This window comes from Carcharodon carcharias, chromosome 9, assembly GCF_017639515.1.
Source record: "Carcharodon carcharias isolate sCarCar2 chromosome 9, sCarCar2.pri, whole genome shotgun sequence".
Taxonomy (NCBI): domain Eukaryota; kingdom Metazoa; phylum Chordata; class Chondrichthyes; order Lamniformes; family Lamnidae; genus Carcharodon; species Carcharodon carcharias.
Window position 1 is genome coordinate 32,787,257 of NC_054475.1, and position 14,536 is coordinate 32,801,792.

Here is a 14,536-nt window from a genome sequence, read left to right on the forward strand (position 1 = left end):
GGACGTGCGTTAATTACTTGGCTCAACAAGTTGAGTTGAGTATCAACCTGCAAATACTTCCAACATATGTCAATAGCAGGCAGTAAGAGCGGGAGAGATTCCTGGTGAGTCACATGATGGAAAGAAAATTAGAGCCTGTACCATCACTATTCATGGCTGTGGATTACATCATGCATGTAAAAGTACATGTTGCCACAGCAACCTGAATTTCTTGGAGAGCTGGTTGGCTTGGTTGGCTGGACAGCCAATATGGGTCAGTTTGGTACCACCCAGCATTGAGGTCGATCCCTGATCTGCTGGGGAGGATTTGGGACCTGCCTTACCTGTGGTGGAGGTTGTGGGTCAGACCTGCCTCAAGGCAGAGAACTGAAACTATAATGGAAGAGCTGGCAGATTAAGATTTTTAATGTATTTTGGATATCCTTGGGCTGCAGTAGATACTGCCTCATTTAAGGCATTTTGTTGCAATAACATTGTCTAAGACAGATAGAATAATAATAAGTACTACACACTGCATGTGCATGTGTATCTGATTTTGTAATTTAAGGCTCTGTATTTTCTTGAACTTCTATATAGCCAATATATTCTGGCACACAAGTGAAATTTGGACTGTAGTCACATATTAATTTCCACACTTCCAGTGTCACACAATCTTTCATTAATCAAGTCATTTGTCACTTAGCAAACCTCTAGTCATTTTAACATGGTTGACAAAACAAGTCACAGCCTGCCTTTGCTGTTACAATCATATGTAATTTGAAGAGCAGCATTAACTCTCACTTCCTCAGCTGACAGGGGTTTGATTACTTCAATGCTGTACTATGCTGTAACTTGTAGATGAAGCCAGGGAAATATGTGATGATTTACACCAACTGGACTTCAGACTGCATAATAATTACTTTCTCATTGTAAGTCACAGCCTTCATTCAAAATCACATTTAACTTGTTTGTCTCTTATTTAACAGCAGCATATTGATGTAAGAATGCCTAAATGTCTTATCTTAACAGAGGTGTTAAATAACAATTCAAATAACAACATCAGTTAAAATGGGGACAAAAAGAATTTCATATGAAAATATTAATCACTTGTGAACAAACATTTGTGTAGTATAATTTAATGGCCTTTGGCTTTGTGGAGCTTTTAACTCCTGGTAGACATGAAGCGAGTGCTGGGATTGTGCCAATGCCTGATGTGCTTGGCATGGACCCTGAACCCTGTGGAGGGCAAGGCCTCATTAAAATTTGATCTTCAGATTCTGAACCAACACCCACAGCTCAATGAACAGTGGGAAATAGTAACTTCCCCAAGAGGTAGAACAGAAGTATTAAGTTAAATGAGAACATAAGAAACAGGAGCAGGAGTAGACCATACAACCCCTTGAGCCTGCTCTGCCATTCACTATGATCATGGCTGATCTACTGCTTGAATTCCACTTTGCTGCCTGCTTCCCATATCCTTTGATTTCCTAAGCAGCCAAGAAAAATACATCTCAACCTGAACTACATTCAATGAAGAATCACGATGACCCCCTCAGGTAGAGGATTCCAAAGATTCACAATCCTTTGTGTGAAGAAATTTTTCCTAATGTCAGTCTGAAATGATTGGCCCTTTATCTTCGGACTGTGACCCTGTGTTCTAGATTCTCCAGTCAGGGGAAACAACCTCTGTGTCTACTCTGTTAAGCTCTTTCAGAATCTTGTATGTCTCAATAAGGTCACCTCACATTCTTCTGAACTCCAGAGGGATAGATGTAGTCAACCTGAAAGATTTTTAATGAGTAATGAGGAGCATTTATGACTCATGAAAATCTCTTTTTTAAAAAGCAACTTCTTCTGAACCTACCTTATTCTGAACAGTCTACATTGAGCAGTCTATGGATATCCTTTCAAAGAACATAGTTAGGTCACTCTACATCTGGTATCATTGGGTGGTGCATGTGTGGTGCACACCCCACTTCTTGACATCTCAATCCCCTATTGAGTTCTTACCTATTTCATAGGACCTTAATTTGCATATTGAAGTGGACTCCTAACTGGGCGCCCGTGTAAAGGCCCCAGTGAAGATGGCAGCAACCATACTGGCAATGAAAACAGTGATGCACTGCCATTTTTGGCCCACCACCGCCATGGTCCCACTGGGCAGAGGCCGTAAACATGACCCTGTTGTCGCTGGAAGGAATACCTTTTTTGGGATGGGAGGGTGTGGGTGATGTGGTGACTGTTAAGGAGCAAAAGAACACATTAAAATTAGTAGGAAAAGAAACCACTTTCTTTTGACATTGTTAGTGAAAGCTCTTCTACAGAAAAATATCCCCACTATTAGAACTTGTCTGCTTCAGCACATGTACCAGAGCCAATGGCATTTGTTTGGCTATTTTACATTTATCTTTGTCATTTTGATTTCACCAGGCTAAAGATTTTTTACTAATTCATACCTCTGAAGATACTGTGCATGAAGTGTGTTAACTTTCAGTAGTGGAAAGTAACTTATGATAAACAGGGTATGTTGAATAATTTCCAGTGAATCAGAATAATCTAAACAAAGGGTGTGATAAACTGCAAGAATGATTGGTGAATGTACCCTTCCATATTGGCCACCAAAAAAGATTCTGCCGGAGCCGTGGCAACAGCTGCTACAATGAAATGGTTAAAAAAAAAATCAGGGATGTACTTGATGAATCGAACGATCGCTGGCAATATCACCTATATTAAATGCAAAGAAGTACTATGAAAAACATTTTCCTGTTCTGATAGGGTCCTTCACAAAGTGATCACAGATTTTAATAAAAGCAGTAAGTGCTGGAACAGCTCAGCAGGTCTGGCAGCATTTGTGGGGAGAGAAGCTGAGTTAATGTTTCGAGTTCAATATGACCATTCTTCGGAACTCCCCTCTTCAGAGTTCTGAGGAAAAGGCATATTGGACTCAAAACATTAACTCTGTTTCCCTCCACAGATGCTGCCAGACCTGCTGAGTTTTTCCAGCATTTTCTGTTTTTACTCCAGCATCTACAGTATTTAGCTTTTCTTCTTATGACTTTAATAACCTAGCTTGTTCCACCTTACAACTTAGCCACTTATTTTCAGTAGAGAATTACTAAAATCTTCACTATCCTCTTTATACAGGTTATATTCTGTGAGGAACAATTGCTAAAAAGCAATATCATCCCTGCCTTTATTCATGTAACAACCCCAAAGATCATTTTTAGTAATGAATTCACTCGTTTTAAAATTCTACTGCATTTTTGAAATGATTGACTAAATGTAAGTGAATTTCATATCACAAGTTATAGAAACTTTAATTCTGGAGATGTTAAATTAATTTAGTCATAGACAATGACCAAATTGCTGCAGACAATGAGCTGGCATCAGTATGGATAACAAAGGCCATTTCCTGATACCTTTATTGTTTCCCTAAGCAAGCTTTTGGATCTTAAGTCCGTCCTTGAGTCACTTGGTAACAGCAATAAACTAACAGATGAATATTGTGGCGGTTATGATGTCATTAAAAGTTTTCCAGCTGCAATGTTAATTATTAACTATAAACAATGAAAGGGAGCTGTCAAAGTGTTGCTCAGACATGATATCTCGAAATGTACAGACAGATAGGATAGGCAACTTGACAATGAGTCACATAAGAACTCATTACAACACAACGGATGTTACTATTGTCTTTGTCAATAAGCTTGCTGAACATTGTTTTAAATTTTCTTGCTTTTGAATTTTTTCTCCTCCTCTCCTGAAGACAGAACATTATGCTGAGATATGGATTACTGAACACTTGCAACGTCTTGCTTTTATTGCTATTTCTCACCTATAAACATTGATAGCAAAACATTTGTTTGGTGCCTTCACAACATGCTTCACAAGGGGAGTTTTTGAGGGAAGGTATTAAAGAGGTAGGCTTAGTGTGTGCTTCTGAAGCCACTAGCAAGTCTTTTTGGGAGGAAAGTTCCAAAGTGCAGTCTATAAGCAAAGGGCTGGCTGGGGGTGGGGAGAAGTCCAGTTCGAGCTGAGGCATTGGAAGAGATTGGAGAAATAGGGTGATATGAGGCAGTGGATAAATTTTTAAGTGGGGATAAGGAATCAATAGGGTGATGGACAGGAAACCAGAGGACTGGGGAAACAGGATGAGGAGAACTTCGGATAGAATAGGATGTGGGTTGCAGAGTTGTAAATTCTGTAAGCAAGAACTCAGGAGAAAGTAGACAATATAGGGTGGTGTCAGCAGGATACTTAATTATGGGAGACATTACAGACAAGCCAGATCTTGTCCCCATTCAATGGGTGTTTCCTAAAAGAGCCAGCACAATAATGCACCTTGACTAATTGTATACCTCCTTTACCTATGGGTACCAAAGCAAATTATATTACCCGCCATTATGTCCTTGGCTGAGTGCATGGACCCAAGATTGGAACTAAACTTGAATCTGACTTTGCAATGACTGGGGCGCCATTAGGGAATCCATTTCAAACTTTAAAAAATACACACATTTCAGTAGAAGTGGACTATCTAAGGAAAATATGCAGATATTTTAAAAACAGTTTTGAAATGTGGACTTTGTTGATCAAAAGGGATTATTTAGTCTACCTCAATGGCAGACACTCTTGTTTTTATAAAGTACAGATGGCTATTTCTTCCTACAATTCATATTTAGCATGAACAATGTTGAATGTTGAAAAAATCGCTTATGAGCTTCACAGAAGCGTTACCAAAAAAATCAATAAATGCCAAGCTAAGGATGGTGATATTAGGACAAGTAACTAAAAGCATGGAGAGAAACTCAGGTTGGATTTTGTTGGGGGGGGGGTTGGGGTGGGAGAGGGGCGCAGAAGAGAATGAGGATTTTAAAGGGGAGATGAGAGGGGTGGAATAAAGTGAGGCTTTTGAAGGAGAAAGAGGCACCAAAGAATCAGGGAAGAGATAAAATTGTGGTTTGATAATTAAGGCCACACCACCTCAGCGGCTGGGGAGGCAATTGTGAAAAAATATAGATAAGCGCTGAACCTTGAGTAAGATGCAAGGTTTCAACAAGTTTTAAAAGCCATCAAGGAAATTATCCACAACAATATAATGGGTGGCAAGCACCTTTTCATGAACATTCTTGAGGGGACTGCTGACACTGATTATAGATGTATTGGCATTGTCCTTGGTGGGTGGGGTGAGAAAGACAGAAATGAGTTTGATAAGGTTAGTCCCCAGTGGAGGTGTTAGATGGGAATATCATTGAGAGAGAGAAGAGTTGGGCAGCACAGAAGAAAAGCAGCTATTAACGCCTTGATGTGCCCTTCTGAATTTGTCAAGATGAACAGAGGGAAGCTGTAGACTTCTTCAAAGGAGATTCAAGCTTGGCACTGTGACTGGAGAGTAGGTAGGCAGAGGAGTAGTGAATAGGCTGAGGATGGGATTGAGAGGCTAAAGTGCCTGAAGTGGGAAAGCTAAAAAGCGGTTTAACTTAGGTCAGGAAGGTAGGGAGAGAGGTGAAATTGGCCCACGAGAAAAAAGTCTTGTGTTTCAGAATTGACAAAAGTAACTTGGTGCATAAAGAAGCTATCAAGCTTACTTATGTAATATCATCCTTAGTTCATAACTGGTGTTTTGTTCACAGGGTCAGACAGTCCACAGTCACTGACGAAAGATCGGTATCGGTCTGTCATTTCACGTAAGCAAATGCTGGAAGAAACACTTGAGATTTATTTGGAAGAACTGAAAAAATTGTGTTTACGCGAATCTGTGAGTACCAGTATATGAAAGCCTAGGGGCTCTGCTGATTTTAGTGTTTGGCAAATATAGTTACATTTACATTGACAAACCTTTTTTTAAATTCCTTCATGGAACCTGGGGCATCACTGCCAGAGCCAAAATTTATTGCCCACCCTAATTGCCTTGAGGAGGTGGTGGTGAGCTACTTTCTTGTACCATTGCAATCTACATGGCAGAGGTACATCCACGGTGGGATTCAGGAGGGATTTCTAGGATTGTGATGCAGCAACATTTCTAAGTCAGGGTGGCATGTGATTTGGAGAGCAATTTGCAGAAGGCAATATTCCAATGCATCTGCTAGCCTTGCCTTTCTAGGTTGTAGAGATTGTGATTTTGGAAAGTGCTGCAGTGCATATTGTAGATGGTACATGCTGCTGCTGCTGTACACCAGTGGTGGAGGAAGTGAATGTTTAAGGTGGTCGATGGGGTGCCAATCAAGCTGACTACTTTGTCCTGCATTGTGTTGAGCTTCTTGAGTTTTCATAGAGTTGCACTCATCCTTACAAGTTGAGGAGTATTCCATCACCCTCCTGCCTTTCCCTTGTAGATGGCGGACAGGCTTTGGGGAGTCAGAAAGTGAGCAATTGCTGGTGAATTTCCAGCCTTTGAACTACTCTTGTAGCCACAGTATTTATGTGGCTGGTCCAGTTAACTTTCTGGCCAATGGTGACCTCCAGAATGTAGATGGTGGGGGATTTAGCAATGTTAATGCTATTGAATGTCAAAGGGAAATGGTTAGATTCTCTCTTGTTGGAGATGCTTATTGCAATAATTTGTAATAATGAATTGCATTGTGCATTGGGTATTAAAACAAAAATAAGTGGCATAAACATACTCCTAAATGAAAATATCATGTTTATGTTATTACCTCAAGTCAAGAACGCATTTCATTAAATGTTTTGATTGAGGAATTTTTATGTTCAAGGTTTATTACTTAATTATATAAACAACAGATTATTATATATGTGAATTCAATTCTTTATATTTCAATGTGTTTCATCCTTAGGAGTTGACAGGGAATTTGCCAAAGGAGTACCCATTAGCAGAAGGGGAAAAGCCACCCACTGTGCGTCGCCGTATGGGAACAACCTTTCAGTTGGATGAGGAGACAATTACAGCTAAAGGAGAGGTAGGTCACTATGTATGAATACAGTACACTCTAGAATAACATTTGACTCCGAACAAGGTTCTACTGCGTCAAACCATTATCTTCTCATGAAGAACATAGGAACATAGAAAATATAGGAACAGGAGTAGACCATTTGGCCAGTTGAGCCTGCTCCACCATTCAAACAGATCATGGCTGATCATCTACCTCTACGTTATTTTTCTCCGCTATCCCTATATCCTTTGATGTCATTAGTATCCAGAAATCTATGGATTTACATCCTGAATGTGCTCAATGATTGAGTTTCGTTCTGGGGTGGAGAATTCCAATGAGTCACAACCACCTGAGTGAAGAAATTCCTCCTCATCTCAGTCTTAAATCACCTACTTCTTATTCTGAGACTGTGTCCCCTAGTTCTAGACTCATCTGTTTGACAAAGTAGTGTGATAAAGGTACAAACAACTGGTTATATTCTTCAGTGCTTTAATACTGATGCTAATGATAATTATGAAGTACTACTGGTATAAATGAAAATATCTGGTTTGTTTGACCGGTGGTTTTCATTTCATGGTCAGTTGTCATTTTGTTATAGAACAAGACAATAAACATGATGAATGCCGTTCAAATTCAAATGCCAAATTAGGACAATAGTTGATCATTTAAAAAAAACTTTGGATTCAAAAATTCTGGAACCATTCACAAAACATGATGATGCACTTGCACGAAGAGAAGAAAACATGTTGGGTGTGTACTATAGGCCCCCAAGGAGTCAGGGAGAGATAGAGGATCAAATATGTAATCAAATTTCAGGGAAGTGTAAGAATAATAGGGCAGTAATAATAGGGGATTTTAACTACCCAAATATTAACTGGGATAGTTTTAGTCTGCACCGTAGGGAGGGAGCAAAATTCTTAAGTTGCATCCAGGGGAACTTTTTTAGCCAGCATGTAGAAAGCCCAACAAGGGAGGGGGCAGTTTTGGATCTAATATTTGGAAATGATCCCAGGCAGATGGAAGGCATATCAGTAGGGGAGCATTTTGGGGATAGTGACCATAACTCAGTTAGATTTAGAATAGTTATGGAAAGGGATAAGGTTGGGCTGGAAATAAAAGTTCTAAATTAGGGAAAAGATAATTTTACCAAGATGAGATACAATTTGGCCCAACTGGATTAGGAGCTGTTACTTGTAAATAAAACTGTGTCAGAGCAGTGGGAGGCATTCAAGGAGGAAATAGTGAGAGTACAAGATATGTATGTTCCCATAAAGACAAAGGGGGGGGTGGGGAAACAAGTCGGGAGAACCCTGGATGTCAAGCGACATAAATGTTAGGATTAAGAAAAAAAGAAGCTTATGGCAGATACCGAGGGCTCAATACGGAGTATAAAAAGTGCAGAGGGGAACATAAAAAGGAAATTAGAAAAGCTAAGAGAGTGCATGAGAAAGCGTTGGTGGGTAGAATAAAGGAAAACCCAAAGGAGTTGTTTAAATATATAAAGAGCAAGAGAATAACTAGAGAAAGTGTACAGCCAATTAGGGGCCATAGAGGTAATCTGTGTGTGGACCTGGAAGTTGTGGGTTCAGTCCTCAATGAATAGTTTGTGTTGGTCTTTACAATGGAAAAGGGCGACACATGTATAGATATCAGGGTGGAGGACTGTGAAATATTAGAGGAAATTAACATAGAGAGAGAGAGTTGGTACTAGCCGGTTTAGTGGCCTTACAAGTGGATAAATCCGCAGGCCCAGATGAGATGTATCCCAGGCTGTTGAGGGAGGCAAGGGAAGAGATATCAGGGGCCCTGGCAGTAATTTGCAAATCCTCTCGGGCCCCAGGTGAGGTGCCAGGGAACTGGAGGACTACTAACATTGTCCCATTATTTAAAAAGGGAGAAAAGGATAGACCAGGAAACTACAGGCCAGTCAGTCTAATCTTGGTGGTGGGGAAGTTACTAGAAAGAAATCTGAGGGACAGAATATATTTGCACTTGGAGGGTCACGGATTAATCAGGAGCATGGATTTGTAAAAGGAAGGTCATATTTGACAAATTTGATCAAATATTTTCAGGAGGTAACCAGGAGTGTTAGTAAGGGTAATGCATTTGATGTGGTCTACATGGACTTTAGCTAGGCTTTTGATAAGGTCCCTCATGGCAGACTGGTCAAAAAAGTAAGAGCCCATGGGATCTAAAACGAAGTTGTACATTGGATCCAAAATTGGCTGAGAAGCAGAAAACAGACAGTGATGGTAGAGGGATGTTTCTGTGACTGGAAGTCTGTTTCCAGTGGGGTTCCGCAGGGCTCGGTGCTGGGACCCTTGCTATTTGTGGTATACATGAATGATTTAGACTTAAATGTCGGGTGTATGATTAAGCAGTTCACAGATGACGTGATAATTGGTAGGGTGGTGAATAGTGAGGAGGATAACCGTAAACTGCAGGAGGAAATCAATGGACTGGTTGGGTGGGCAGAGCAATGGCAAAAGGAATTCAACCTAGAAAAGTGTGAGGTAATGTACTTGGGGAGGGCTAACAAGACAAGGGATTACACTATGAATGGTAGGACCCTGGAAAGTACTGAAGATTAATGGGACCTTGGTGTGCATATCCATAGATCCCTGAAGGTAGCAGGGCAGGTAGATAAGGTGGTTAAGAAGGCATATGGGATACTTGCCTTTATTAGCCAAGGTGTAGAATACAAGTGCAGAATACAAGTACCAATTATCGTGTCATCCGCGAACTGCTTAATTTTTGGATCCAATGTACCACTTCGTTTTAGATCCCATGGGCTCTTACTTTTTTGACCAGTCTGCCATGAGGGACCTTATCAAAAGCCTAGCTAAAGTCCATGTAGACCACATCAAATGCATTACCCTTACTAACACTATGCTGGTTAGGCCACAACTGGAGTACTGTGTGCAGTTCTGGTCACCACATTATAGGAAGGATGTGATTGCACTGGAGAGGGTACAGAGGAGAATGACCAGGATGCTGCCGGGCTGGAGGGTTTGAGCTATGAGGAAACATTGGATAGGCTGGGGCTGTTTTCCTTGGAGCAACGAAGGTTGAGAGTGGACCTGATAGAGGTGTATAAGATTATGTGGGGCATAGATGGGGTGGATAGGAAGGCACTTTTTCCATTAGGAGAGGGGTCAATAACCAGGGGGTATAGATTTAAGATAAGAGGTAGAAGGCTAATAGGGGAGTTGAGGAGAAATGTTTTCACCCAGAGGGTGGTGGGAGTCTAGAACTCACTGCCTGAAAGGATGGTTGAGTCAGAAACTCTCCTAAGATTTAAGAAGTATTTAGATATTCACTTATGTTGCCATTGCCTCCAGGGCTATGTGCCAAGCGCTGGAAAATGAGATTAGTGTAGTCAGATCTTTGTCGACCGACGTGGACACGATGAGCCAAATGGCCTCCTTCTGTGCTGTAGATGTTTTTGAGTCTATTAGAAGACCAGTACATTTAGCTTGCTTGATGGAAATACCATGCAGTTTCCCCAGGTTTTTAGTATTTAACCTCATGGACATGGCAGGAAGAAAGACTAGCGTGTAGTTTGTTTTAAATCTGTTATTGTTTTTCAGGACTCTGAACTTGCCTGTCTGGAAAGGGACTTCGCCTTGCAGTTACAGTTTGTGGAGGCAGCCAAGCGCCTTTCACAAGAAGGAAACCTAAGCAGGCATATAAGAAAACAAAGAAAACATGCCTTTGTAAAAGAGCAAAAGAAACTAAACGATATCAAAAAAGCTATAAATGAGCACAGAGACATGGTTGGTGGAAGAACACTGCAGACAAGTAATGTAATCGAAGGTATGTTACAATTTTAACTTGGCTCCAGTATAATATGTAATATTACTTGTCTCCACAAGAATATTATGACGTGTTTTCCTTTAAAGGAGTAGAACAGCTTTTTCCTCAGGCATTGGTAACAGGAGCTGGTTTTGTGGTAAAAGGCAGGGCATGACCAAAAAAACATGCAACAACCAGTCAATCCTGGAATTCTGCCAGTAAAGACAACGCTCAAAAGCATTTTATCCATTTAACATATGATAGCCTGAGTTCAAAGGTCAGAGATTAGAGTGTCTGGGATATGTACATAATTGAGTTAATATTTTCCTTTAGGTGTAGTGAAGCAGCATCTTCTATTGAACATTAGTTTTACACACCTGGAACTCAATTCGGTTTCAATTTCTGCCTTTGAAGTATTGAATTATTTTGCAATATGGTTCAGAAAGCATCAGAATCCCTCTGGTACCTCATCCAAATAATGATATAGAGTTCCAGTTTGCAACTCTGGTTGCAAAACTCAGTGACAGTGTAACTTTGCGCTGACAAAAAAATAATTATTTCAGAATTGATCATAATTAACATTACAATTAGCTAATTAACATAATATCAGCAATTTATTGCCCATGTCAATAAATAGGTTCCTGATAGTAGCTGGAATGTCCTTGAATGATCCATTCTTTTTGTTCAAAAGGACATTTAGAGAAAGCTCTTCAACTACATGATTTATTTCACAGCCAGAAGTCACAACTCATAGCCAGTATCAATGATCAAAGTGATTGCTTTAAGACCGAGTATCCTATATGCTTTCAAAATACAGCATTACTTTGTAATTTGTATTACTTTGTAGTGTATGTTTTGATGTTTTAGAAGTGTCATTAGCTATTTTATATTTACCGTATCAAAATAATAATCATTTTGTAATACTTACACGACGCATAGCATTAATGAAATTATCGAATCTCTTATTACGTATTTAGGTACATAATTATTGTAGGCACAGTGTCTGATCATACATCAAATAAGAGTATGTGGTCATCACTAGTAGCAATTCATACAAACTGCCTAATCCTAGAGGAGAATATAAAGGGAGGTTACCACACTTGAAGCATTCTTTTGATGGTTGAGATCACTGAGAGTTATTAGGCCTATCCTTCAAGTAATGAACAGCTGCAGTAACAATAAAATTTGTAGTTGTGCAGGAATATACTGAAAAGTATTACGAAGTATTTACAACATAGAAATAGGCCATTTGGCCCAACAGGCCTCTGCTGGTGTTTATGCTCCACTAAAGCTTCATCCCACCCTTTGTTTAACTCCATCAACATATCCTTTTCTCTGATTTTCTCCCTCATGAGTTTGTCTGCTTTCTTCTTAAATGCATCTAAAGTAATCGTCTCAACAAAAGTCCTTGTTCTTCAGCGAATTCCATATTCTAACTATCACTGAATAGAGGAGTTTCTCCTGAATTCTTTATTAGATTTATTAGTGACTATCTTATATTAATAGCCCCTAGTTCTGGTTTCCCTCATAAGTGGAAACATTTTCTCCATGTCTACCTTATCAAACCCTTTCATAATCTTAAAGACCTCTATCAGTCTTCTCTGAAGGAAAGAACCCAACCTGTCCAATCTTTCCTGGTAGATGTAACATCCCAGTTCTGGCATCATTCTAGTAACTTTTTGCACCTTCTCCAGTGCCCCATATCCTTTTTATAATATGGAGAACTGTTCACTGTACTCCAAGTGTTGTTTAGTCATATAATTTAGTTTCATATAATTTCTCTACTTTTCAATTCTATCCCTATAGAAATAAATCCAAGTTCTTTGTTTGTACCTTTCATGGCCTTATTAATCCATGTCGCTACTTGGTGTGATTTGTGCATCTGTATCCCCAGATTCCTTTGTCCCTTTACTCCATTTAGACATTTATTTTCCAAGGAGTGTATGGCCTCTTTCCTCTTCCTGCCCAAATGTACCACCTCATACAAAAACATAAACAGAAATACCTGGAAAAACTCAGCAGGTCTGGCAGCATCGGTGGAGGAGAGCACAGTTGACGTTTCGACTCCTCATGACCCTTCAACAGAACCACCTCATACTTATCTATATTGAAGTTCATATCAAAATTGCATGGTCTTTCTGCAAGTTTATCAATGTTTTCCTGTATTTTGTCACAGCCCTCCTCTGTATTACCTATATCTCCAAATTTGGTGTCATCTGCAAATTTAGAAATCGTACCTCTGATTTCCGAGTCCAAATTGTTTAAGCAAATGGTGAACAATAATGGCCCAGCACCAATCCTTGTGGAACACCACTCCCCACCTTTTGCCAGTAACTGAGTAACTACCCAAGAATTCTTAAGTATTAGAAAAGAATAAGGCTATCTGCTTAAAGGCCCAGTGTCATCCCATTAAGACCAAACACGTTGGGTAAATTTCATAAGGTTGAAAAGAACTTTATTCAAAGACTATTCAAGAGCACAATCTTCCAGCAGAGGCCAGTGTTTTATAAAGGTTTGGTATAACATTCTTGCTTTTGTACTCTATTCCTCGATTAATAAAGCTCAGCTTGGCCACAGCCATTTTGTGAGCCTGTCCTATGTGCAGTACATTAGACATCTCCTCACTTTGAGGAGATATCCATATCCAGAGGCACGTGCCTTCCCTTGCAAAAGATTTCCTCAGAGGAAGCTAATCTATACTTCTACGGTGTGGAGGATGCATATCGGTAAAAAGTGAAACTTTTACAAATATTTTATACTAATGTTAAAAATGAAACCATCTGGATAGACTACAGTCAAGTACCTTGGGGGGCATTAATTAATATGAAGCAACTGATACTTTGAGAAGCATGATATGGTAAGTAACTTTGGTGTCAAGTTTATTGTTTAGAATGGACACCTAATTGATCCAGGAAAACATAGACAAAGACAAAAGAGACAGTGGCAATTAGTGTCAGCCCCAATCACCAATCCTAAGTGTGGATCTTACCTTCTTGCTAAAAATAATCTATCTTTCCCATGTCATTTATGAAGAAAAAAACATTGGGCGGAACTTAATGCCCTCCCTCGTGGCAGGGAGGGTCATTTAATCGAGTGGGAGGGTGTCAAGTGGGGACTCCTTCACCTTCCTGCCTCTGGCCTGATTAAGTCCGTAGCAGGAAGGCGCATGGATGGCCTTCCTGCTCCGCAGCCAATTGAGACCCTTAAGTGGGCAATTAGTGCCTCCTCCCGCCACTGCAGGTATTCACCCAGTGGCGGATGGGGTCTCACCATGCCGGAAGCCCAAAAATCAATCCCTATTGGGATTGTTTATGGGTTTCCAGGGAGTTCCCTTGTTCAAAGGCACTCAAAGGAACTGGCATTGGGAAGAAAGGGGCCCAATGGGAGTGTGGGACTAAATAGGACGGTTCTTTCAAAGAGCCAGCACAAACACCACAGGCTGAATGGTTTCCTTCTGTGCTGTAAGGTTCTATGAATCTATGACTTAGAGTTAATGGGAGAAATTTTAGTCTCCTTGCCACCCCAAACATCCTAAAAACTGGATAGCAGCAGGCAGAAAATGGAACTCCAGTTCCTACAACTCTGGTTGCAAAACTATCCTGATTTTCTGGGGGAAGGGAAGATAATTTCCTGCGGCTAGTGCACCTGTCTGAAACAGACAAGGAGCTCATGAATTCAGGTAAATCAGGGTCGTGCATTGCCCTTATGGCACCGATGTGATGTCCTGACTTTACTGCCTGACCAATGCCACTTCCTATTCCCTCTCCATACTATGGGTGGTACTGGTTTTGAAGCGGACATCTCAAATACTGTTTAAAGGAATTCTCAGCTGCTCTCAGTTAAATTATATAGCATATTTTTCTCACACTAGCTTGTGA

The 14,536-nt window shown here is 40.2% G+C and overlaps 1 protein-coding gene across 4 annotated transcripts in view; it reads left to right on the top strand.

Moving 5' to 3' along the window:
* LOC121281819 (innate immunity activator protein-like) overlaps positions 1-14,536 on the top strand; it is a 73,831-nt gene that overhangs the window by 20,399 nt on the left and 38,896 nt on the right. For all 4 annotated transcript variants that reach the window (XM_041194842.1, XM_041194840.1, XM_041194843.1 and 1 more), the window contains 3 exons: positions 5,607-5,731; positions 6,768-6,890; positions 10,454-10,679. In XM_041194842.1, coding sequence (XP_041050776.1) covers positions 5,607-5,731; positions 6,768-6,890; positions 10,454-10,679 — 474 coding nt within the window. The remainder of the gene's footprint in view (positions 1-5,606; positions 5,732-6,767; positions 6,891-10,453; positions 10,680-14,536) is intronic.